This window comes from Leuresthes tenuis, unplaced genomic scaffold (genome assembly GCF_036924035.1).
Source record: "Leuresthes tenuis unplaced genomic scaffold, fLeuTen1.0.hap1 SCAF_9, whole genome shotgun sequence".
Classification (NCBI taxonomy): domain Eukaryota; kingdom Metazoa; phylum Chordata; class Actinopteri; order Atheriniformes; family Atherinopsidae; genus Leuresthes; species Leuresthes tenuis.
This window is the reverse complement of record NW_027325363.1, coordinates 10,863,046-10,890,279: the sequence shown is the minus strand read 5'-3', so window position 1 is coordinate 10,890,279 and position 27,234 is coordinate 10,863,046. Positions and strand designations below refer to the sequence as shown.

Here is a 27,234-nt window from a genome sequence, read left to right as displayed (position 1 = left end):
AGCATTACCTAACACCGCACAACTGCGGTTCGTCGAGCTGATGAATATCATCCTACTGAACAGGGCTTGCTTGCATACCCTCACGCCTACTTCATATATGGGTCCTTGACTTTGAAAAGGTCTGGGAACCCTAGAGGCTAAAACATCCCAGGCGCGGGCACGTTACCAGCTCGCGCGCTCCCGGCGCAGAGTGCACACTCTCAGCTCCCCGAGAGCCAGTTGCGGAAAGACTTCCACGCTTCCTCAGCGATGCCGCACCCGATCGGGGCTTTTCCTCCCGAAAACATCTACCTCAGACTATCAGCTGTTGCCAATGTGCGTGTGTCCGAGCCGTCCGTTTCTGCCGTGCGATGCTGACAGCATGTTTCCTCGTCGAGAAGCTCAGCGCTGTGCAGCATAGAAGAGGCAGCAGAGTGAAGCGGCGTGCACAGTTACAGGTAGGCTGTTTGAGCACTGACTGTACGGTCATAACCAGACTGGTGTTAAATCTGCTGGCGGGGACCTGAAGGTGTGATCGCAACTCTCTTTTTTTTTTTAAACGGATCAACCACTTCACATTGTTGTTGACAAATGATCGGTTGCGTGTCTGTTTGCGTGGTTGTGTACGTGTGCGTGTAAGTGTGTTTATGTGTAGTTGACTATGATCTGTCAGGCCCAACAGGTCAGAGTACACCAGTGGTAAACTTTTCCCGGTGGATTCCAGGAGTCTGTTTAGATGACTGATATATGCGTTTTATTGCGTGACGTGATGAAAACATGTAAGTTCATCTGTCAGGAGGAATTTGATGCTGCTTCCGCACTATCTGATAATGATGAAGATCTGCAATCTAGTGCAAATGCATTGTGCAATACTGTGTAATAACTTTTAACATAATTAAAAAAGCTTCATTAAGCATAATAATTTAGTTCAACCAGTAAAAGTGAGCAAATGGAGCATATGGTTATTTCTGAAGCTTAGTGTAAATTCATGTATGACAAAATGATTAAGCAGAGCAGTGACATTTGAGCAACTATTTTGGTCATGTACTGAATTTGGCCAATTTCTTAGCAACAAAGTCTTCCCTTTCTGCCTCTCTATAAACCAAGATGACATGACTGTAGACTGATCAGTGCAAAACTACAGTTGTTCTACTTCTGTGGAGAATTTTTCAATCAAAAAATGCTCAACATTTTTATTAGTATTTTTTTGTCCCCTTAAATTTGGAGAATTTTCTGCTTTTGTTTGAGTTATGTAATTAAAAACTAAATATGGACTATTCTGAGAACAAACCAAGGAATTATCTTAAGCTTGAGGTAATTGTTTCAGGCATTTCTTCACACTATAAATAGTAAGTAAGAATTTACAGGAAAGAACAATAGTAATTTGTTTTGATGACGGTTCAATAGTCAAAGTAGTTTTTCAGAAAGATTCCAAAACCAACTAATATTGGCTTTTGAGATTAGATTAATTGCCTCTTTCTGTGTCATATGGGCTGTAATTAAACTAAATATCTTTGTACAGTGGATGGTTTAGGACTAAACATAGACTCAGAGAAGTTAATTGTATCCATCAATTACCACATAATGTTTACCACACTTGTTTGTGTGTTAAGGATACAGAAACTGGTGCGTTTTAGACAGTTCACACAAGCTTAAATGATTAGTCAATTAGGTTTGAAAAGTTAGAAAATGGTCTGTTTAATAATAGATTAATATTAACACAAAATTCACTCTTTCCATCGTCTAGAAAATATAAAATGAGTTTGTTTCTGTGACATCTTTGATAGTAAAATTAATATCTGTCATTTTGGGAGAAAACTATGCATTTAAAGCCATTATCCAGAGAATTTCTTCTTTCTTTGTTGACACTTTGCAACTGAAATGAGCGACTGAGAAATGAAGTGGATTTACTGATAAAGGTAACAATTGTCAGCTTTAGCACAAAATGGAGAATCTATCAGTTTGGGTTGGGTTTTTTGGGCTCAATATAAGAAAAACATATTTGGTATTTTTTTATGATGTAATGCATTCCAGTGCCATGACACAATGCCCCCTCGTTAATAACAAGTGATGAGCTACCCTGCTGTTGTAGCTGTTGTAGAGGTGTTGGATTAGATAAGAGTTAGATTATACAAATGTCTGTAATCTTGTGTTATTGTATGAGAGCCTCAGTATTAAGTCGGCACAGTTGTATGTCTGTGTTCTTGAGCATCACTGTTATGTTCTTAAAATATTTGTCTTACACAATAAGATTTTCTCTGATTCGCTATTTTTAGAACATCGTTCTGTCTGTTTTAGATGGAGTAGATTTGCCCTAAAGGCCTGTATCTTAGTCTTGGATTGTCATCTGTAGTGACAGATCGGCTTGTTGATTGAATATTTGGATCTAAGTCAGCCTGCTGTTCACCCGCGCTCTGGCCTTCATCAGGGATCACTGAGTCAAAGATTGAGTGGTGACATTGCCTCGGTGTGGGATGAAATAATCTCACTCTGGTAGATTTCAAGAAGATTATAGGCTCAAATGACCCTCATCACCAACCCCGCCTTGCAAAGAGGTGACACGAGAAAGCTCATGCTACAATGGCTGATTTTGTTCTGACAGCAGCACCTGACCGGCTGCCTGAATTCTGCAGTGCAGAGCAGCGACAGCCACTCCTCAGGCATACCGGCTGACAGTGTGTCAAAGCCTCTGGTCAGAGGTTCCTCCGAGGCTTCATTTGCCTCCTTGTTGCCACCTCATCCTCGGTCTGGAGGAGTATCAAGTCACGATGGATGAGAAAGAGGTTACCATGGCAACCACTGGGCTTTCTCCACTGTGTCTCTCTCTTGTGTTGACTGCAGTCCGGACCTCAGAATGAGATCATGACACTAACTTTCTCCTTGTTGACAGCAGGGGTCTGCCACGGTCTCTTTGGTGTCAATAGAAAAATCAAAAGCTGATACAATGAGTGTTTTTGTATGTGAAAGGAAAGAATCCTGGCTTGACATTTAACTCAGAGTGATTATCACCAAACGTTGCATATGGCCTCGGCCTTTCAGACAATTTTAGCATCTCTCAATTCATTGATTTGTTTTTTCTGTTTAGACTCAGGATAAGTAAAGATGGAGACAGGGTTTTTTCCTCTTCCAATCCTAAAAGATTAGTTCCACACATAACTCGTTTACAAAAAGATCTTTGTCTACATGAAAATGCAGAAGCACACGTGAAGCTCGTTTGTACAATGTGCATGCGACTGTTTTGACAGGACCGAAATGGGACCGCGTAACAGTTTCTTACCCTTCTATGTATGGGGTAAAGCAGCTCGGTCAAATGCAACAGGGTTGCCAAATTTCTCACCATTCTTCAGCAAAAAAAACACCTCATTCTCAAAGTTATCCCACCAGCTCAAGGTCTAATTGGGTCTGGTCGTTGGGTTATGTGTCACTGGAGTGTTGTTTTATTAGGCAGTGTACTCCATAATACATTCTGATGCCTCCATTGCTCTGAAAAGCCAGTCAGGAACTATACATCCATGTGCAGTTATGTAACCGGTCGAGGCAGATAGCTGTCCTTCCTGAGCCTGGTTCTGCTTGAAGTTTCTTCCTCTCCACTCATGCCTCGTGCATGCTCAGAACGGGGGATTTGTTTGAAGAGTTTTGCAATTCATTATAATACTGTCTTAACTGGGACTAGAACAACCCGTTCTTTAATGAATTGTTATATGAATTAGACAAATTTAGATTTTGATTAGTTTGATTTTATGGGATTACAATGACTTGGTTTACAAATGGGTTGAATTGGATTGTATCTTTATCTGCATTGAGAGGATTTTTACTGTGTATTGGAGCCATATGAAATCCATAGATCCATAGATGAGCTGTAGATGAGCTGTATTAACAATAATGTGATGGAAAAAGGTGAAAGGGCAGCGTTTATATTCATATTCCCTCCCCCTCTCCCTGGGTTTAATCGGTCCTCTGTCTCTTATGTGATAAACTACCTCTGACTCATTTTCTGCTGCATGTTTGTAGCTACAAATATGTAGGCGGCCATTTTTCTTGTCCACACACCTGCTGATACTGGCCTCGTGAAGAGTGTGTAGGACTGTGTCGGCTGCCCTACTTTCCTTGAAAATGCCATGTAGGCCATCTGATTCTGGGCAACATCCTTTTGTGTTTGCTGCTCTCGTCTGCTGGCATCAGAGCAGCGCCTCCCCATTAACGATGACAGGTAGAGGGCCTCTTTATTCATGCATCCAGAAGAGTTTTGTTTGATACTTTGGAGATGACTGATGGAGAAGGAATGGAAACACGAGTGCTGCTTGATTTACAGCAGCTGTGTATAGTATCATCTCCAAGATTTTCTACAAAAGAAAGCCAGCATATGAGATTCTGTGGCAACTAGTTTAACATTGTTCTGCTACTTGAAGCATTTCCAAAGAAGGCGATTACTATTGTAGTGATTTTTTATTACAACACTCGCTCATATACAGTTTTTTATCCACAAATTCTTTCAAACAAAGACAGAAGCCTGTGAGGTTTCTGTCATAGAGGCAGGTTTAAAGCGCATAATTAGCTGGCCTCCTCTGCAACATGCAGAACAACATGTTCCCACACTTGTGTCTGATGCGGTACCATCAGCAAGGTCAGGTATTGTGCTGTTTACTGTGCAACACTTTTCATCATGGACAGGAATCTCTGTCCTACATTAGCACCACATAACCAAAATATTGTAAAAGATAATAATGTAGAAACAGTGCTCTCCATTAGAGTATTGGTATATGCAGTGTAGCATTGTTTTTGTGGTGTTTTACAAGTTTAAGATGTGCAAAGAGGATCTAATTATATTATTAATTATGTTAGTTATTCTAATGCATGCAGTTTAACAGACATTTAAGATTACCTGGTGACCCTCATAAAACAAGACTTTATTTACCAGTGGTAAACAGAAAATGTATTTGCTGGGTGTGTAATGCATTTGTCCTCCTCTGGCAAGGTTGCGTTGTCTATTAGAAGAGAGATATAGTATGAGATATGGATGAAGTGGAGTCCGACCTGGCCCGTATTCCTGTCTGCATGTTCACATTCTGCTGAGTCAGGTGGCTTTGTGGAGGTTCGTCAACAGCAGCTCAGTGGGGCTCTGGGCCAGAGGGGCTAGTGGGAAACTGCTACTACAGCAGCGGTCATTTGAGGTTAACGAACTTACTCATTAGTGTAAACATTTCCTTGTTGATCAGCAGAAGTCTTAAGGGAAGAGGCACAGTAAACTTGCTCCTGCATTAACTGGAGAAGTCTTTGTACTGCTGTATGTAGAGGTAAGAGGTTATAAAGATAACTGTTTTTGCACCCACATGCCCTTAAAACACTATTTAACGCTAAGCACCCACATATGTTCAGAAGCTGGTTATGGGAGGATTGTAAAAGAAGACTCAAGTCTGCTTAATCGGGACATTCCATGTGTTTGTTTACAGTACATAAGGAGAGGAGTAGTATTAATGGAATTAGCGAAAGACTGATAGGGGCCGTCCCACATCATACATTTGAAGAAAGGCGCATTGCCAAGAGCATGAAAGATAACCCCAGATTAAAAGAGCCCAAAAGTATCAACATTAACTAATGGTTTGTGTATATGTGTTATCCCAACAGACTCAAGGAGGCTTTCTGATTCCAAACATGTTTCATAAAGTTGCGACAGGGGCATGTTTACCACAGTGCTGCATCACCTGTTTCTTTTAAACAACACTGTCAAAGCCATTGGGTAGTTATAACAGAGACAAACTGCTGTTGTTTTGAAATAGAAATATTATTTTTCTTGATTCAGGATTTCTGCTGCTCAGCAGTTTGGGGTATCCTTTGTCACAGGTTCTGCTTTTTGAGCACCAATAGTTTCTCTTGGAATCACATATGTTTTTAACATAATGTTGTCTGATGCTTTTAGAACATCTGCATCATGTGCTGTAGATTATTAAATTTCTTAATTGTTTCCAATTCCAAGCTGAACTATTTGCCTTTCGGCCTTTCAGAGACTGGTGAACTTCTCCTCATCTGACTTGTGACAAGCTCTGCCTTTTGCATTTGAACTCTTTTCAATTAAGTAAAATACTCTGTTGGTATTTATTTCACCGGCATTTTTGTAGTATGGAACCCATTTTTAATGCATTAAGACCTGAGATCATGTTTTGTTCCTTTCGTGTGTCCAAGATCAGAATGACAATAAAGCGTCCATGAGTCCTTGAATCTTTTAATGGGTTAAGGGTTTCAGTGATTTGTACCATTGCTTTCTGTTTTAATTTACATTTGACACATTGTGTGAACCTTAGAATATTTTTGCCTGACAGGCGTAAGTGGAGTTGATTTACTTATCTGGTAAAAATGAGGAAGTGGACAGAGCAACACAAATCTACCGGTAATACTACAATGTGCCTGGGTAAAACTAACTTTCAAATGAAACTTAGAGGAAAAAAAAGAACTTTAAATTTGCTATTTTTCACTCATACTGAAGCCGCTGCGACAGATCTGACATTTCCTTGAGGAGGATAGGAGAGCGTTTTTCAGCAAATACCTGTCAGTACTATCAGAAAAAGAAGCTGATATTCTTGCGAAACCATCCTATGAATTTAGAGCCTGACATGCTTTATCACTGAGCCCCTGACTCTGTTGCATGATGTCATTGCAGATTACAGTCTGGCCTCTGTGGATTGTAGCCTTGAGAATTGCGCATGCTGCAGCCTGAAGTGGGTTAACGTCTGGCGGCTTCTTAGCTCCGGACTTGTCTTCCCATCCTCTGCTCTCTTCCTCACCCACCCTTACTGTCTCTTCTTTCTTCTCCTCCCACTCACGTTTCTCTACAGCAGGCTGTTGCAGCAAGGCAGCATCATGGAGGCTGGATGTGTGGTTGCCGCGGTGATTGAGAATGCTGTCTCAGGACCCCAGGGAGAACCAGGAAGTAGTGACGTCCTTGAGGGGTGAGTTACTCTTTTTTCCCCCTCTTTGTGTCAGGTCATCTAGCTCATGAAAAAATATAGATGGATGTGTGCTAAGAGGTGTGTGTTTGTGTGTGTGTGTGTATATACGGTATGTGTATAGGTGCTTATGGTTTTTTTTACATGTGCATTTGCATTTAAGATGCCACAAGAATAAAAGCATGGGCAGTGCAATGTTAAAGCTAAATGATGACCTAGTTATTAGACTGAGATAATGACACAAACTTGTCAGATTTCATGATTGTCCTCACAGATGTACTTTTTCTGTTTATGCAATTTGTTGTGTCATTGTTGAACACGTAAATTACTTTGTGTGTCTGTGTTCTTGGCCATAAGTGCTGATCTCATCAGGCTGAATCACTGTAATAAATCCAAGCCCTGTCTCTCCTCTCTCTTTGTTGCTTATAAAAGTTTGCCTGAATGGACCTCACCCTCCACTCCCGAGCACATTGAATCACATTTCAAGTGAAGGTTTTGTAAAACACTCCCTTGTGGGTGGATTGCCTTCATGGCTCACTGAATAGATGAGCTTTGAGTGCACACAAAGGACCCTGTGGCTTTCTCCTGACCCCACAGAAGATGCTAATATTTTTCAGACTGAGCTAAAGGATGAGTTGACTGCAGTTGTTCCTACCTGGAATTGACTGAAGGAAATCAATTTTCCCTTGTGTTTTTTGAGGGCTTTTGTCATTCTGAAATCACAGTCCAAGTGCAACATGTTTTCTGGGCCATGCTGGTGCATTGTCATGATCTCAGCCCAAGCCACATGACGAATTCTCCTTCACTTGCTCCCCCTGGTGTAGTTTTAAATAACTACACCTCTTGATTTAAAACCTCAGCCTAAATGACACTGTAATTGACATAATGAAACTTTTTACATTCCTGGCCTTTGTCTTTCTGCAGGGATGTGCTACCATCTACTGACCTGGACAAAGACGATGCCTTACCTCAAGCTTCTAATACCAGTCCTACAGAAGAGCAACAACCGCAAGAGACATCCATTGCCATGGTACACACCCACACGCACACACCCACACACACATGACTCTGACTCATCGGCAACAACAGAAAATACATGAACCCCAACAGACATGTTGTCCTTCCTCTATGAGGCTGCTCGTGGTTTTTAGGTGATTCACACCTTGATGTCATCTGAGCTTGATGTCACCGCAGTCATGTCACTTGAGGGTCAGCCTGTGCAGTAACAAAAGTCTGAACATGTGTTAATTTGCATTAGTTGATGTATAACCTGAGAGTGAGGTGGAGAGTTTCATAACAATTGAAGTAAATTTGTAAGGACAGCTTGTCACGGATACATAATGTATGTTCTGGTCACTCCTCAGGGCTCCTGTCTTTATATCTTTATCTGTGTGGGAGAATTGTTTTGTAAAACTATCAGGTTTTGTTAATGAATCTCTTTCTATTTTAACTCCCTGTATCTTTTTAACATTCAAAACTATGTTTATCTATAATATACAATTTATATTTCTGCAAATACTTTGCTATTCACAGAATTCCAAGCTCTCATTTTGATTTTCAAAAAACATATCTCACACTAATTAAAAATTGGGCACCAACGGACGAGATCTATACATGAAAATGTAGTGCATGTCACAAACATTGTTAATATATCAATGACAATGTACTGCTTTACACTTGACTGACAGTTACGAACATGTCAAAGGATTCTTAAATGTCAAATAGGAACATAACTTAACATGATAAAGTACAGAAGCCAAAGAAACATGTCTTTGAAATGTCACATATTGGAAGCATTACATATCCTAACATATCATAAAATGGTATGCTATAGCATAACTATGGTATCATAAAGCTAAAACAGCTATAACAGAACAGAATGAAATATCATAATTGTAGTGCAGTAATAAACCTTTGCAAGAAATGTTTGTGGCCCTTTTGGAATGACCAGGATTACTCAAAATGTGGTCTGATCTTGATCTTTGTCATAATCACAGACAAACACAATCTGGTTAAACTAAACTAACAGAGCAAAACAAAAACAGTTGTGCTTGTCACAGATTTATTGAATATATTGAGCTATCACTTGCGGCAGGGTTCCCTAACCACTGTCATAGACTGCCGTGAGGTACATGTTACAGGGCCGTGATTGTCCAGCAAAATTCATAAAACTAAAATAGAATTAGATCAAATAAATACCTTCACAATAGCACATAACATCAAACACTAGCTTTAAGGTGATGACACTGAACACAGTATTGTCACACCCACTACATTTACAGGCAGCTAAACTGGAACTGTTGGGACAGCAGCTGGACAAGGGCATATTGGACATCTTCCAAACAGTAGCTCCGATTTTGAATGACACTGGTGCTGGACCACCCATATCTGGGTCGGTGTCACTTGCTTTTCTGGAGCATCCTATTGATGTCTCTGTCTCCCATTGTCTCTCAGTGGAACTGTCTAGTTGCAGGAAAATAAGCTTAGTGCCTCCCCTGTTTCACAAACCGTTGCAGTTTTCACATCTTTATTGAACAACGCTCCAATGATATTGGTGTGTTGCAGTGGTGTCAGTCAAAGAAAATATGTCCTGTGTGTATGTTATGATGACGATATGTACAATGCCTATCTGAATAGGGCTACAGTTATTAAGAGATTTGCTTGGGAAATGCATGTCTGTATTAATATGCTGAATTTTTTAATTTCCCCCACTGGGGATGAATAAAGTATTTTTCTGTTCTGTCATCCCCCTCCTCCTCCTGGACAGCAACACCATTCTAAGTAGGAAACCGAAAAAATTAAGTGAACTCTTGAATGTGGTAATTCATTGAACCTGCAACCATCAACAACATCCAACAACCACCATACAACAACCTCTCCATCCTGGCCACGACTTCTGACCAGTCTATGACATGAATTGTATCTGTGTGAAACAATTCTGTTGTTGATTTACTTGTTACTCATCATCTTTGATGCATCATCCAATATAAACTCCAAACTGATTTAATCCATTGTTCCCTCAACAGCTGAAGGATTACCTGCCCCCAAGATAGCCCAATACCATGATGCTCTTTTTATCATGCTTTACACAATGTTTTATTTATATTATTTATTTCTCTTTTAGGCTTTTTGCCTCTTCTGTCCACAGAACATCTAATTGGTCATAAACAAGGTTTAACTAAGATCATATCAAGTTCACAAATCCCAGCAGGTGTATTGGTATTTCGCTTGGATTCTTTTTCTCCTCTTGCAGGATTGCACATTGCTGCTTGTCGTTGGATCTTTGCTGAATGCTCACTCTTAGTGAGAGTATCGGTAGCTCTGGATTTAGTCCATTTGTAGACAGTTTTTCTTGCTGTAGTTTTACTAACACAGGTCTTAAGTAATTGCTTTATGGCCATGTTCAGTATAATCAATCTGTAGAATTTATAATCATTCAGCAGTTGTAACACCTTTTTCCAGCCTGGATTGTAAGTGTTTTGCCAGTGTGTTTAGAAGCACCGTTTTCTGGCTTATTGGAAAAATTTGTACTAATGTAGAAATTCCAAGTTTCCTTTAACTATCAAAGTTCTTTTTTTTGCATTTTGAATAACACAACATACTACCTCATCGGAATAATAATGCATTACAGCCAATAGTTAGCTGTAGTTAGTTCTCCATCGAACATCCTGTTTCTGACTGACACTTAATTAATATCTGCTGTCTCTGTTTGGCAGGTGAGGAGTGATGACATCACAGAACATCCAGCCGAGCCCCTCTTGCGCTCCTGCGTCAGCACAGCGAGCATGAAGGTCAAGAACATGAAGAAGTAGGTGACAGTGTTGGTGCTATTATGGGCTGTAAACCAGGGCTCTTATTCAGGCCACTGAAATTAGGACCTATAAAATGATGGGTCCCACACAGACAGACGAATCGGCCTGCTGCATTTCAAACACTGCTTTCACACATAAGCCTAATCTCTCCCTTCCACTCTCTTCCTTTCTTTCACTTTGGTCCTCTCTTCATCACAGTGTCAGTGTGTCTTGAATGCTGATGGGATGCTGTTCTGTGTGTTTTAGGTTAACGTTCCCCAGAGGTCACTTCCCTAGACTGGCAGAGTGTGCTCATTTCCACTATGAGACTGTTGATTTTGGCAACGTTCAGGTGAGAATCTGAAAATTCTTGTCGGAGATTTACTGTGTTTTCTAATTATATGTTTGGCTTGAGTCCAGTGGTCATTTTGGTGTGCTGCTTCACTCTTAAACTCCATTGTGGCAGTTGAATCAATATCTTTGTTTGTCTTGCAGTCTATTGGTTTTGAAATACTACCTTAGGACTGTTAGACAGCTGATTCTCATACAGAAACTGTAGAACTTGACAGTAAAAATGTTCCATGACAAAAACAAAAACTGTTAGGGGAATTTGGCCTGAATCCTCTCCGGCATTAATATGCATCTTGAGAGATCTGTACTGCCCCTCGTTCCTAACCTCAAATATTTAAGAGCTGAGACATGCACATTTCTGGTCCTCATATCTGGTCATTTATTGAAACATAGCAATTTTAATGAGGTGGGAATGTGTTGTTACATCTTACAAGATGCACACGGACAGTGGATGTATTGCAAGTAGTAAAGGTATCTTTTTATAGAGCGAAGAGAAGTCTCTAGTTTTTCATGCAGTCATTTAAATTTCTGCAAAGGGACACAGGTCCATGATGGAGATTCAAAAGCTCCAGTTTGTGTGTCTTAAGGTGCAGACGCTTATCCAACATCACAAATCAGTCTTTTTAGGATTTTATTTCATATCATATCATATTAACATAACGAAATCTCAAAAACCCAAACTAATGTGACTCTGGCAGATCTGACACTTGTAGATTAATGTGTGAATCCATAATATCGCTCAAGTGTCACTGGATGTAATTTAGGAATTTGTCGAAACATTAGTTGATATTTTGAGATTCAATTCGTCATCCACACTCTGGTATGGGACATGTTTATGTACGAGAGACGAGATCACAAGTCGTTTTTTTGAGAAGAATGTGAAAATAATTGCATACCAGGTATAAAAAGATGCACTTTTCATATGATTTAATCAGTTTATACCAGATGCTTTGTATTGCCAGCTCTAAACACGGTCTATTTGGTAAAAACATTATAAAGTAGGTAGATGCTAGTTTTATGACTTCTTTCAGAATATTTCCCTGACTGAAATGATCGATACATAAGCAGCAAATATGCTGTTGTTGGTCCATTGCTTTGGGAAATATAACACACATACTTATGGTTCCCAGAAGAGGAATCCTGATTGCTTTGTCATTTAGTTAATTCTACATTAACAATTTAATAGAAATGAAGTTACAGTGTATCGTGTAATATTGTCCAAATACCTTCAAAACTAATGACATTCCTCAGGTATTCTGATTTAGTGCTTGTTAGCATTTATAAGCATGCTGCTAGTTAAACTTGTGCTACTTGTTACATGTCAGCATGTGAACACTGAAAGGTTATATTGGCATGACAATAGTAGGCTAACATAGATAAGTTTTCCAATACTAAGTTTTCAGTCACATTGGTTTTGGGGATTTAGAATAAAGTTTCAACCATATTTTCAACATTTAGGCTATTCTTCATCCGAAAATGCTGTTATCCCTTGGAGACTTAATTTTATTGGGATTTTATATATAGCGTACAACAAATGATTTTGATGGATTATAAACATTTTTTATGCTTAATAAAGAGCAGTAATAAACAGAAGTAGTGAGGCCCTATAGGTTAACTTGGTTGTTAACTGGCTGCTGAACCTTGATGCAGTTCTCTTTGCTCACCAGCAGAGTGCATCAGTCATCTCTGCACAGCCATAAACTACCAGTATAGCTTAACACAAAAAAGTCCCTGACTTGTGCATGATGCACTTTGCAGGGTTGAATTTGTTTATGTTCCTTTAATGAGCTATAGTGTAGTTAGCTGGTCTGTAATCCTAAAATGTTCCCACTATGTAGGCTAAATGTCCTGCTGTGGTTGCCATGACTGTGATGGCTTTATATGTATTGAAGAGGGAAGTGAAGCAAAACAGCACTTTCAGTGACCTTGAGAAGCTGTATAAGAAAACAGAAATGCTGAGTAGAGCAAAAAGTGAAATATCAAACTTGGAAGACACTGACATTGAAGGCTGTGCTGCATATGTACAGTAGCTAAAAAACCACTGTGATGACATTTCACTGTGCAATGTGCTGAATCTATGACTTAATCTGGGATGAATCTTTGTTCTTCTGTCTCCTGTCATGCATATGTCTGTCTCTGCAATCACAGACTGTAGCTGTAATGAGGGATGGTAGTGATCAGGTCTCATGTGTCCTGCTTGCAGAATAGCACAAGGGCAGCAGACAGCCTCTGTCTGTAGCCTGCCTGACTGATTCCTCTCCAGATTAACTCCAGTCTCACATGAATGAAAACCGTTTTGAAATGACGAAGGGTTGTCTATCCATCTTGTGCCTGTCTATGATGGATGAGCTCGTGCTTTTGTGTGTGCCGGTTGAACCCATTTACTGGCAAAACCCCCTTTGTCACCGGAGAAAGGAGAGTGGTTAAGAGGGAGAGGGGGAGGGTGATAGAGTACAGGAGAAGGAGGAGGGGTAAGAGACCGAAAGAGGGATTCAGGAAGGGGGGATAAGACACACAGAGGGAAGCATCCTCGTCTCATATTTTCTGCTTTGAATAGAGCACCAGCGTGTGATGATCCAAAGCCCTGTAAATAAGCTTTTTGCACGAGGCAGCAGGGGACAGCGAAAAGCTAGCAAGTAAAGAGCAGCATTTTAAACTCTGTTACCATCAACTAAGATTTGGTTTGCTGGAGGAGATTACTATGGTCCAGGACTGCGGCCGCACACAAAGAGAGAACCACTTCCTTCACCTGCAGATGAATATCTGAGATGCCTTAGTGGGAGGTAACATCAAGGGTTCTTTTTATTAGTATTAGTTGTATGTGCTTTGTTAATAAATGTAATGTGGGTTTGTCTATGTGCAGATGTGTTTGAGATCCATCTCTGTGTTAGGATCTTTAGGTTTGAGAGGAGGTATGAGCATCATTAAGGTAGTGATGCCAAGGAGATGATTGTTGTTTTGTTTCTTAATTTTTCATTTTTATTAAACTCCTTTTTCTAGAATATGTAATTCTGTGTATGATCCTCGTTTCATAATCCCATTGGCCTATTGACCCTCTTCAGTGCTTAATCTTGCTGTTTGGTTTGGACTGAAATTTTAAACTATTGCAGAGAAAAAGAATCTTTCATCGTGACTCATTTAAGAGCAAATTTCTCAGTCTCTGCTCTTTTTCAGTCTGGTTTGCTGTTGTACTCTTGTGCAGTAACTAGGTCGCTTCATGTTACGTAACAGTGTATCTAGATGAGATGCTAACAGTTATAAATAACTAGAACTTCCCTTGGTTTGGAGGCCTTTGAAGTCAATTCTCTAGCAATGTCTATCAAGAAATTCCCAAACTACTGTAAGGCTGTGATCTTTTCAGTTTTGGAGGATATGTTAGCGAGAAGGAAGAGGTGCTAAATATACGCCGCCTCCAAGCTCTGACATCTTAGCGGCTAATCTATTATACATTTCATACTGCAGGATTTATGGGGAAGTAAGAATATAGATGACATCTAAGCTGGGGATGGTCACATTTCCTAAATTTCCTATATTATCTTAACGATGTTACTGTCATGGTCAAAGAATATTGTATCCATCTCTCTTAGACATTACTTCCTGTGATTCCATGTTGTTTGAGTCTCTCCTCTTCACTGCTCAGGGTTAAAGTATTTTTTATTATTTAATGAAAAATGGGTTTGGACAAGATGTTCTCCTTGCATACGAGGTAAAATACAGAGAGGTTTTTGTATTGCATTCATCTATTATTTAGTATAACCATCCTCTCAATGTTACCCATCTGTTTCTCCTTCTTCCTGGCTCTTTTCCTCCATAGTTGGCCTTCGCAGACGGGCAGAATGATGGACCGAAGACTGGTCTGGACTCCAAAGAACTGGTCTTTCTAGTCCAGATCACTTGCCAGGTAACATGACTTTCATTTCATTTCTGAAAGTTGTGCTTAAAGGTCACATGAAATGGACAGCAGACTGCTACTTCTTTTGATATATTTCTTGTAAAAGCATAAGTTTGCCAGCTTTGGTAGATCAGCAGCTGCCCTCTTGAAAAATATGGTGTGAACTGAATGGTCAGTTCCACTAGCGATCCAGAGTGTAGGTTGATTTGTCAATGATTTTCCAGATTTCCAGGAAATTACTACACTCTTGTTGAAATACCATTACTTTGAGTTTTGTGATATTTTTCTTTGTCAGGGTCGAAGCTGGCTGGTGACGAGATCTTATGAAGACTTTCGTGTGCTGGACAAACACCTGCACCTGTGTATCTATGACCGTCGTTACTCCCAGCTCACCGAGCTGCCACGATTCAACACATTACTGGACACTGTTGAGGTACAGTCAGCTGCTTTATGTATGAGATCTTACTCATACTATAGGTCACTCATTGTAGATGAATTATATTTTATCTGGAGATTTAACTGTCTTGTATGGTAGCCTTGCCTGCAATACTAGATTTTGATGTTGTTATCTGGAGCTGTTATCTGTCAGCTGTTTTGTCATCCCGACATTTCTCAATCTCATGTTAGAGCTTGATTTTGTGTGATAACAAGTTAAATGATCTTGTTTTCTCGAGAAATCTGTCTTTTGTTTTCTCAGGATCACAACATGTTATTGTAAGAATATTAGCTTTGGTTTCTCTTATCTCGAGACGAGACAATATTCTCGGATCTCGAAATAATGACATTATTAGAAATATCTTTCAAGCATGGCCTCTTTCAGCTTCCATCGACATGGTCTGTTTGGTGTTTCCCTTCATGTGTTTTAACTTTTCCAACTCTTGAATTTAACGTGTTTCCCTTCAGTCAGTAACTACCATGTTGGCAACCTACCTGTCCCGCTTCTCTGCCATCGCTGACAACAAGATCAACTGTGGTCCAGTACTAACGTGGATGGAGGTATCAATTTTTCTTGTCAGTGGTTTTCCAGCATTAAATTTATTCTGCAAAACTGGAGTGATTGACTTTTATATATATAAATGAACGTCTTTAAAACATGAATTTAAACTTTTAGTGTGATATGTGATGTGTCTAATGAAAATTCATCTTTTTTTGTCATCTTCATGAACTTAGAATGAAAAACTCCTACCTCATATAACTCATATCCAAAGTTGTTCACATAAGTCTGACAGTAATGCATAAACTAGGAGCGATAGTCCTGCTGTAGCTTAAGGGGTTAAACTGTGCATCTAAGAATGCAGCAACATTATTTTCAGTTTATTCCTTGTTACTTTCAGAGGAAGGTGACTAAAGATCAGCTTTAATTTTCACTATTCAATATCTAAGTTTATCTTTGAAGTCTTGTGTAGATGTAGTTTGAGATGTTTAAAAATCGTGGACAGTCTGTAACAAATACAAATTGTGAGACGCTGTTAGAAGTACTATTAACTGGAAAAAAATTATTAAAAAAATCATTTTACCTTGTAATCTTTCTTGCTGCTTCCTGCCTGTGTCACTTTTGCCTGACCATCTTCCACTCCCTGCCTCCAGTTTTAGAGCAAGGCCGAACCAACACGTCTCTGTTGTATTTATTTTTAGATCGACAACAAAGGGAATCATCTGCTGGTGTCTGAAGAAGCTTCCATCAACGTCCCTGCCATCGCTGCTGCCCACGTTACCAAACGTTACATGGCTCAGGCCACAGACGAGTTAACCTTTGAGGTGACTGCTGTTACACAAGTTGTATGAAACACACTTTCACTTGGACCACTCGATTTTCTCTTTTCTTCTTTAAGTAGATTGTTTATTGGATTTCTTGCCTATGCAAATTCTTCATCCGTCTTATTACCTTCAATTTGAGCTTAGCTGTGACCAGACTTTTGCACTCTTTCTGATCCAGGTGGGGGACATTGTGTCGGTCATTGACATGCCTCCTAAAGAAGACACAGGCTGGTGGAGAGGGAAACATGGCTTTCAGGTAAAATATCTGCTGTAGACTACTTTCATTGTGTAACAATGTTGGCTATTAAACTGCTACATCTGAAGTCAAGCAGAAAATAATGATGAGCAAACTGTGTCCTCTTCTTGAGTCAGTGAGATTCGTACAGAGAGATCTTTTCCTATTTTGTATGTTTGATATTGCAAAGAACACTGGATTTGATTATTTGGCTCAATAATGCAAACTAGCAATGTTGGGTCTGAGGCAGCTTGTCCCTCATGCTTCCTGACTTATTTCTTCATCTTCACCAAACAACATTCTACGAGAACATGAAATACCCCCTTTGGTCTTTTTAGGCTTACAAGTGTAACACCATCTCTGTCTGTCCTCATTTGTCAGATGAGTCTCTTGTCTCTTGCCTTGCAGGTTGGCTTCTTCCCCTGCGACTGTGTTGAGCTGATAAATGATAAGATTCCCCCCAGCGTTCAAAACTCTGTGCCGAAGCCAGGTAATCTGCAGTGTATGTATGTGCTGGATGATTTATTCAAAACCTGTTCCCAGGATGTGAACCCGATTGATTTTAAAGTGACCTTTATGCGTGTTTGTGACATCCTAATCAGTGTGTAAGAAGCATGGAAAGCTTGTAACGTTCCTGAGGTCTTTTATGAAGTCTCGGCCACCGCCACAGAAGCTCCGCCAGCGTGGTATTCTCCGAGAAAGAGTGTTTGGCTGCGACCTCGGGGAGCATCTCCATAACTCAGGACATGAGGGTACAATAATCCTACAATTGATATTCTTATTTCTTATTTTCCACTGTGTCATTCTTGCCTGCTGGTAGTTCACATTCAGTATAAACTGCCAACAGGTAAGAAGAGATTACTCTGAAACTTGATGAAATGATGGAGAAAATATTTTTGGATTAAAGCAACACTTCTTTCTCTCATGCATAATGATTTATTTTCTTTATGGATATGCACATTGTGAATCTGACATTAAACGAGCAACTAATGACACATACTTATGGAATTTGCTGCTTAGATTGCAAAAAAAAAAATTTAAAAACGGGTTGCAAATAAATACTTTCAGTTATTGAAAGTGTCCCATAGCAGCTAGGGACTGTGTGCTTTTACAAATGTGGTGCATGGTGCATGCTCATTTGGTTTGCTGATAAGTATTTACAGCTTAAGGACTTTGTATTTTGGGATTCACTCAAAATAAACTTCTGTGCCTGTATTATTAGCTGTGAAGCAGCGTGCCATCCTATGCAGCACTGTGTGCCAGTCATGTGTTTGAGATATAATTGATCTAACGTTGACTTCACTGGCTTGAAGGAACATTAGCTGGCCACCAAATTTTGTCCTTTAACATGTTTAAAATAGGTCATGTTATGCTTTTTGAGGGTTTCCACAATCCCTCAGTGTGTTTATAGCTTTCTCTGCATATCAGAGGCCTGCAGAGTTATAAAGCCTTAAATCCACACCGAAGGGAGTTATTTCTTTTCACAGAAGATTCAGCTTCTTAACTGCCTAAAATGCCTGATTTGTAGCTCTGTTTTTTCCATCTCCAGTTATTTACATCACAACTTAACACACTTGCATAAAGCCTGCCGTCTGGCTAGTTTGGCATGCCTCAAAGCTCATCTCGGTTGTCCAAAGTGTGCTTCCTCCTCTTCTCTCTCCTCTCTCCTGTTATCTGGTGAAAGGTTAATTTCCTAAAACACACCTGGAGTAATGTATCCTATATGCAAGGATACACCGGTCTTCCTTCATGGAAGACTTTTTGGCATCTCTGATGTGTTAGAGGGCTCTCATATTGTAAAATCATATTTGAAGTAAGAGGGTACTTTGTCACCCAACAGAAATGATAAAATACAGCGACATGCTGCAGATGTGTCACATGCACATTTAACTGAAGTTATTTTAAAATGATGCTCCAAAGCAAGAGTGTGCCATTCTGCTTAGTGCCTGTTACATTAAAGCATGTAAACCCACTCTGTAAGTAGAACTTTACAATGAATTTATGAACCCTTGAAATGATCATAATGTGTGATCTGTAAATATAACTTAGAGCTTACAAGCACAAGTTTTGTTTTTAAATTCTTAATATGTTTTTCTAAGGATGTCCTAAATAGATGAATGGCTGAATAAAATCATGTTGCTGCCTGCCTTTTGTCTTCTGTAGTCCCACAGGTGGTTAAGAGTTGTGCTGACTTCATTGAGAAGAATGGGGTCGTGGACGGTATTTACAGACTCTCAGGGATCTCCTCCAACATTCAGAAACTGAGGTTTGTACTTCATCCATGTTTGATACTGATTCTAAACAAAGCTGAAACAACGCCTCTGGCCAAACAAGTCTAGACTTTTTTTTTAGAGCAAGTGCAAAAACCTATCGTCTGCCGTCCAAACATTTAAATGATTCTTTTAAACAGGATGAGTAACGTCAGATTCCAGATGTGTTTTCATGGCCAACGTCTTATGTGATGCTTGTGCATTGAGAAGCAGCAATTAGAAATATAGAGATAATCTAAATGAAATAGCTGTAGCGCTGACTACCAACAGCTGTGGATGCTGCTCTCCAAGTGTTGTTTTTGAGCTGCTTCTCCTGAAATCCATCAATTACAATTAGTTTCAAGCTGTGCTGCTTTGAGTGGCTGTTTGGTCCTCTCATCTATTTTATGCTTGCCAGGAGGATATTGCGAAACAAACTCCTATCAGTACATAAATTAAGAGGCATGCATGCTGATGGGGTTTGACAGCTAATCAAATGCCCTCACTTGAAAAGCTTGGCTCTCAACACATGAAAAGATGTTTTGACGTTTTAGAAAATGTGGTAAATGACGTGGTAAATGATCAGTTGGCCCATCATAGGACTTTTTGCAATTAGATGCAGGATTGACTTCATGATTAAGGAACAGTTGTTAATTGTTGTGAAAAAATATGATAGTCCTCCATTATCAAAATATGTTCAGTCTTGAAAGACATTATGTCGCAAAAAGTGGCTTATAAATGAAAAAAATGTTGTGTTTTTGTGCCGACAGATGAGAAGTAGGATGGCTCCCACGCTGTTTGTCTCTTTATCTTTTTCTCTCTGCCTCCATCTAGGCACGAATTTGACTCTGAACAGATCCCAGACCTGAGCAGAGACGTTTTCCGACAGGATATCCATTCAGTTGGCTCCCTTTGCAAGCTGTACTTCAGAGAGCTGCCCAACCCTCTGCTCACCTACCAGCTCTATGACAGATTCTCAGTAAGAAAGTAGTAGAACTGATGCTTGGACTAATGCCTGGGAAAAATATTGGACTGGAAGCATCCGGTGGGATCAGGTATCATGAGGAGAAATAGCTGCAGGGAATATATTTCCAGTCATTTAGTGACAACAAAAGAACAGAAACAATTTCAAAATGCCAGCTCTTTTTGAAGTGCTACTCAAAATGGGGTCATTTTGTTGTGCTGAGCTTTCTAGGCACAGCAGGGAATGGGCCCACTTATACCAAATGACAGATTAAGCGAGCTGAAACGGAGGCAACTCTGAATATAAAAGAGAAGAAGGGAGTAGGGATGTTCATGCAACTCCCTTTGCTGTGATAATCAGCCTCACAGTGATGTACACTTTGCGCTCTGTTTCTTCACAGGAGGCCGTGTCTGCAGCCACAGATGAGGAGAGGCTGGTTAAAATCCATAATGTCATCCAGCAATTGCCTCCTCCGCATTACAGGTCAGGTTTTAAGCTCACTGCTGCACCCTGGTGGCTTGAAGTAGAAATGTGATTTACAGATACAGATGCACCAGATCAGAGGGGCATACTGTTTTATGTGAAGCTAATAAACAGTTAAAGACACTTCTTCTGCACAATCTTGTTTCTTACCAACTGTATCAACTGAATTTTTGTCTTTTTCTTTATCTGTAGGACTCTAGAGTTCCTCATGAGGCACCTCTCCTGCCTGGCCACTTTCAGCTCCATCACTAACATGCATACAAAAAACCTTGCCATTGTCTGGGCACCGAACCTCCTCAGGTGACTTTCGCTACCATAGCTGTGTTGGAATTGCTTTTTCTTTCTAGCCCTTCTGTGACAGTGAACTGGGGCAAGTCTCAGTGGTCCGAAGCTGTGAAATAGGTCACGCTGTGCTGTGCTTCGTTTCAGGTCCAGACAGATAGAGTCGGCCTGTTTTAGCGGCACAGCAGCGTTCATGGAAGTGCGTATCCAGTCAGTGGTGGTGGAATTTATCCTCAACAACACTGAGACTCTCTTCAGCTCAAAACTGAATGCTGTCATAAGAGAAAGCACTGGTAGGTCATCCACGCGCAAGAAAATTAAACAGAAAAAAAGAAATTATATGATTTTATGCATCTCTACCCCACTGTACTCATGTCAACATCTCAACTTCAGGAAACAACACCTTATCCAGACCAAAGTCCTTGATGGTCTGCTCCCCGTCTACAAAGTTGCTGTCTTTAGAGGAGGCCCAGGCTCGTACTCAGGCACAGCTTGGCTCCCCAGCTACAACCCCTTGCCTTACCCACAGTGACTACATCGAGGTTGGTGAAGGACCAGAAGCTCTCCTCGGCAAGTTCCACACAGTCATCGAGATCCCAATGGAAAGGTAGATTTCTGAACTTCCCTAACTGTCCTCCATGTTTGTTCAAATGTAAATCCTCCTGAATCTGGAATACCCCTCTTTGAATTTGTTTTTTAGGTTGCTCAATGCTTTATATTGCAAGCCTTAGTTTAGTTAGTTTATTTGCCATCTTCTGTGCTGAAATAGTTCTGATCTTAACACATACAGGGTGATATAAGTAAACTATAAAATACATTTAATGGAACAATTACATTAATTTATACTGCTTCTACGAAATTCAGTTAAAAAAATGAAAATCGACACTGTAGAGTTGATAAAGATGAGCTAGTTGTCACACACTTTTAAAAGACTTTTAAAACGATTTTCGAGGAATATACAGAAATCGAAAACACCTCCAAACTCCGCAAACAACAGTTGTGGGAAATTAACGGGTATCACATCAGGTAGTTGACTATTGATCGCCAACCATTATATTGCATAATTCCTCCCCTTACTTTTCCCCCACATTGCCTTTAATATCATTTCAAGTCTTTTTTTTCTGATTTTTATTCTGAATGGACATGACCCTGCCATGGCTACAAGCTGTGGGACATTTGTAGAGCCCTACGTCCTAATTAGCTGAACATGAGCAAGCTGCAGCAAACCTAAAACTGTCACAATGTGAAAGCTTTTGATATGACAGTATTCAGAGTGATTTAAATAGAAAAATAGGACTGGCAAATCGTTCTGGTCATGTAAAACCTTTAGTTGATTAATGGATTAGTAGAATGACAGAAATCAATAGACAGAAGTTTTGTAAAAAAAAATAAATAAATAAGTCTTATCTTCTAAGTTTTTGGTGTGTTTTTGGTGTGGCTGATAGTTGTAGAAAATAAGTATTTGAAGATTTCCGCTTCAGTTTCATTGACTAAATGTTTAATTAGAAAAGAATGCGATGAAAATAATCAAAAGTTTGAGCCCTCTTGGTCTTTTTATTTATGACTTTGTGTGTGGGAACTTGCTTTTGTGAGATGTGTTAAAGATGATCTGCTCTTGTGTTTCAGCAGTAAGCGGCCTCCTGCTAAGGCTAAGAAGTCTCCCGTGGGGAACTGGCTCTCCTTTTTCCACCTGGGCAAGTCTCACTCTGTATCCAAACGCAAACTGAAGCGACACCCCAGTGAACCTAATGAGATCAAGAGCATAGCACTGCCAGGTCAGCTCATAGCTGCTATTATGCAGCCTGCAAACATTAATATTCTGTTCCTTTTTTTAAAGCTTTTTAATCCATGTGGATGTGTCAGTTCATTCCTGCGCATCTTGACATTTAGATGTGTTGTTGTTTTAGAGCTGGGGAGTAATTCATTGAGAAAAAATATTTGCTTAAACATTTGTAGGTGGACGGGGCGATAGCGGCACGTTGCGCTCGACTAAAAGTGAAGAATCTCTCACCTCTTTGCAAAATTTAGAAGGTAAAATAATTCAATAAATGTCATTAAAATTCATTAAAATGACAAACGGATTCCCAGCAGAATACATCTGCATATTTCCGAGAGATAAAGATTAATAATGAAAATATATTTTCTCTTGCCATCTCAGGGGAACCTCCGAATTACCGTCCCCTCAGACCTCGTTCGACTAGTGAGGCCATTTCTGCCATCAACAGAGACGTCGTACACTACTCCAGAAGTAAAGACGAACACAGAACCCACGATGTGAATCAGAGTCATGATGATGTCAATCGAGTCCGCACTGCAGCATGTGTTTCCTCTCCACATCCAGAGGACGATCTCGACCTTTTCCCGCCAGCTGCAGGCATCTCTACTTTAGACTTTGACCCCATGTCTTTTCAGTGCAGCCCGCCTTCAGCAACTCCTGTACTGCAACACAGCAAAGACGGAAATAAGTGGAGGAGGAACGTGGGGTGTTCCAGTGAATCAGAGGCCATCTCCTCTCCTAACAACAACATCAGCTGCTCACACTCTCCAGATGTCAGCCCAGTTCTCGGTAAAGGTGGAAAGAAGGTGACCTCTAAGCAGCTCTCTCCCAAACTGAGGAAAAAATCTGTTAAATTGCAGGCAGATGTTCAGAGTGCATCCGCCTCTCTGCCCACTGTGCCGTCTTCCTCTCCCCAAGTGGATAAGTGTGAAGCTTCAGTGGCAGATGGAAAAGAAGCCAGAGCGTCTTTTCAACACTGCAGTCCACTCAGCACAGCAAGTCAGGCATCAGCCATTACAGAACTCAGTCAATCTGCACAAAACCTGCCTGATCCAGGTCAGTGGCGCTCCTCTATAACATCACAAAATATTTTCTGTATTATATATAGTTAGCATCTAAACTATAATGCACTCTAGTTTCTTATGAAAGCTTTTGTGTCCTGTCCCATCATGTCTTACCATAGCTTTGTTTGTCCTGTCATACTGTAGCGTTGTTTGTCTTATCCCTCCCCAGGAACAGATAGACTTATGAGCTCAGTGTCTGTTCTCCCTCCTCACCCTCCCTTGACGAGTGCTGCACGGAAGTTGGCTTTGGCTCTGGCTGAATCTGCCCAAAAGGCCAGCAGAGGCTCTCAAAGAAGAAGCAACGCCCCATTGCACCCTCTCCAGAGACAGGAAGCACCTCATCCTCACGACAGACTGCAACGGCCCTCTGTTCTTGATCTCAAAGCGCATCCACAGGAGTTCTGTGGCCCTCATGTTTCCTCTGTTTCTCAGTGGCAAGCTTCAGTGCACAGCCCCTTGGAGACCCACTGCTGCCCTCATCCTGTTCATTTTCTACCTTCGCACCTCTGCTCAGAGTCACTACAGGTCACTGATGGTCAGGAAAGCGTGTGTAATTTTACTCCTAACGTCAGCCCGCTCGGGTCAGGCAGCTTGGATGAAGGCAGTGCAGAGGGGAAGGACCACAGAGAGGAGAAAGAGCCCGTAAATGTCACACAAGAAGAGCACACCTATCAGAGTGTTGGTGTTTCAACACCTTCTCAGCCTGTCTGCTCAGCTCAGAGCCCATCAACGTCTCCCATATATGCCAACACAGACTCTGTGGATGTTTTTAATTTCCGTGCTGTTCTCGCTGAGTCTTCGATGCCTGCCTCCATTGAGGAGGTTTTTCCACGTCCATTACAGACCTCCTTGGCTCATAACTACAGCCCAGGAGAGGACAGACCTCGAGGCATGGCTGAGAATGTCTACAGTAATCATCATCATCATCCCCGGTCAATTAATGCAGGACGAATGCCTGCATCTCACTGCCCTCGGCCCAACGCTCTGCCACTTCACCTCTCTGGGCCTAAAGGCTTGTACAGGCAGTCCTCTGAGAGCCGCTACAACTCTTTAGCATTAAGGCACCCTTTGTCACCTCAGTACAAACGTTACCATAAAGATGAGCACCTTATCAGTCGATTCCACAGGCAAGAAGGGCAGTGGGAGAGGTCAGAAGACAGAGTAGTTGGTCATCCGGCTATCCGGAGGGCTCGCTCCTTCCATGCTCCCCAAATTAGCCACTACGAGCTGGCAGAGACAGAAGTCCGACCCCCTGACACCATGTTTTATTTCGAGCAAAAAACAAGGCAGGAGGCGCCCTATCAAAGGCTGATACAAACTGGCCTTCACCCTGTACGGCAACAGTTTGAGAACACACGGGCTGAATACAACTACAGCCCTTATTCAGATAGGAATCCAGTAGATGGCTCACGTTGTTTTATAGATCCTTGCCGGCAAAGTGGTATCCATCATAGTCAGTCTTACACCATCCGTTCCACAAGAGAAAGTGGACAATCAGATTACTATAACTATTCTCCACACCGTGTCCCTCCTGTGAACAGAGAGCTTTATGTAGAGAGCAGGGACACTGTTGTTTACGAAGCTAGGGATGCAGGAGTTTTTGAAAGAGTCGTATATCAACCAGTCAAGCAGGAAAATAAATCCAGACACAAAAACACATGTCAGGCTGTGTCTCCCTGCGAGAGTCAAGTGTCGCCAACTGACTTAAGAAGCAGGGACATAATGCACACAAGAAGCAAGTCAGATCCTGGAAATGCCAAACTCCTCTCAGCTGGCAAGACAGAAATCCAAAATGTAGTAGTTACATCCCCGACCCCTGCAAGGTCCCAACAGGCAGACCTTGAGGTCACCAGACTGCACTGCGGTCACCGCTCCGGTGCAGACTCGGGGGCAACTAAGAGGATTCAGATCAGAGACGGCTCCTCGCAGCAGCCACTGCTTCGCAAAGTCCCCTCACTCCCAGAGCGAAGCTGCCCAAAATTTAAGAACATGGAGCACAATGACAGAAGCCATAGACGAGGTCACGACCAGGATCGATTAATGATGCCCAACGCTGCCGACAGCTACTCTGGTGCTGTGAAACCCAGCATTCTCAGGAGACCTGGGCGGTCACAGAGCACCAGAGAACATCGTCACTACTATCATTATAACACCAAATCCCCTCTGGATCCTGAACATCTGGAATCCTTTTCCACTCAGCCAAACAGAAGAACCCAGAGCACTAAAGTCAGACCCACACAATATGACCACATGGAGGGGTATTACGCTGCACCCAGACCTAAACCCACAAGATCCAGTAAAGCTGTGGCAGGATATTTACCGGGCCAGAGCTGCATGTCTCCCCGCGGCCAGAGACTGTTGTCCAAGGCTCTGGGCCATGAGGCTTTTTATCATGCTGCACTGAGATCAGAGGCTGGGGTCTACGAGTGATTCAACCACTGCATTTTATCTGATTCTACATGGGGCCAAAGGAGAACTGCACTTTATCCTCAGCCAGACCAACAGACTGTTGTGTTGATAGTGTGTTTGTTTGAACCTTCGGGAGCTGCTAAGAAAAAGTGTGAAATGGGGCTTGCTGCTGGGGCCATACTGTCAACATTGCTGGTAGTTATATATTTTGCAGTGGCTTCCAGGGAAGTTGAAAGGGAACAAATGAATTGTCTGCAGATAGAGTCCTTAAATTTAAAGATCTGGAAGTAACTGTAAGAAGTGTGTTTGAGAAAAAAAAGACTTCATGACTTAATGTCTAAACTACATGAAAATGGAAGACAAGGTAAATTAACTGGTTTTATTTTGTTTTTAAAGTTAAGGAATGTGTGTAAAATAACATACATTTTAAATGTATTATATTTGTACAAATAACACACAGCTAACATGTGGCCATGTACTGTACATTTTGTTTTTTATCCTAGTCTACTCAGACTTCAACAAGCACTTTTGAGGATAACTGTGTATGAAACACATTGTCTTAACGTGGTGTACATGGAGCCTATTGATATACAGCTTATATATTTTTTCTGTAAGAAACAGCTTGCTCTGAATTATTGTCTAATGCTAAAAAAGCACTTTTGGGGGGAGGCAGGAGGGTAAAATGGAAGATAACCTCGTGGTATCTAACTTTTTAACATTTTTCTTTATCATACATTGTATAATGCAAACTTAAAATAACATTGAGTGCTATGATTTCTGTTAAGGTCAAAGCTACCACGGCAAAATATGCTAAATTTAAATGCTAATCAGCTCATGCAGTTAGGTGAAAAAGTGTATTTTGTATGACATTGTGGTTTTGTCACAGAAAACTCTTTCCTCTTTGTAAGGGAACTTTTACCAATTTGGTGTTTTACATGAAATATAATGTTTTATTCATTAAAGATGCTATTTCAAATTCAAACCTGTAGATGAGGACATTCTGTTAAGACATGTTATATGAGTTATTTTAGTGAGAAAATAAAGATATATTATCAACGA

At 40.8% G+C, this 27,234-nt stretch overlaps 1 protein-coding gene across 3 annotated transcripts; it reads left to right on the top strand.

The window, feature by feature from the left end:
- The first annotated feature begins 21 nt into the window (after positions 1-21).
- arhgap32a (Rho GTPase activating protein 32a) lies at positions 22-27,234 on the top strand. 3 transcript variants are annotated; one of them, XM_072392275.1, is made up of 22 exons: positions 22-437; positions 6,810-6,923; positions 7,845-7,950; positions 10,637-10,728; positions 10,979-11,063; positions 14,877-14,963; positions 15,250-15,387; positions 15,858-15,950; positions 16,590-16,712; positions 16,891-16,968; positions 17,356-17,437; positions 17,550-17,699; positions 19,111-19,213; positions 20,031-20,175; positions 20,561-20,643; positions 20,836-20,943; positions 21,073-21,218; positions 21,319-21,532; positions 22,552-22,700; positions 22,882-22,956; positions 23,084-23,758; positions 23,936-27,234. In XM_072392275.1, exons 2-22 carry the CDS (start codon positions 6,835-6,837, stop codon positions 26,194-26,196), a joined length of 5,082 nt encoding a protein of 1,693 aa, XP_072248376.1. In that variant the 5' UTR covers positions 22-437; positions 6,810-6,834; the 3' UTR covers positions 26,197-27,234. The 3 variants fall into 3 exon arrangements, with proteins under 3 accessions (XP_072248376.1, XP_072248375.1, XP_072248377.1); XM_072392274.1 differs by having other exon boundaries at positions 17,356-17,449; XM_072392276.1 differs by having other exon boundaries at positions 23-437; positions 22,555-22,700.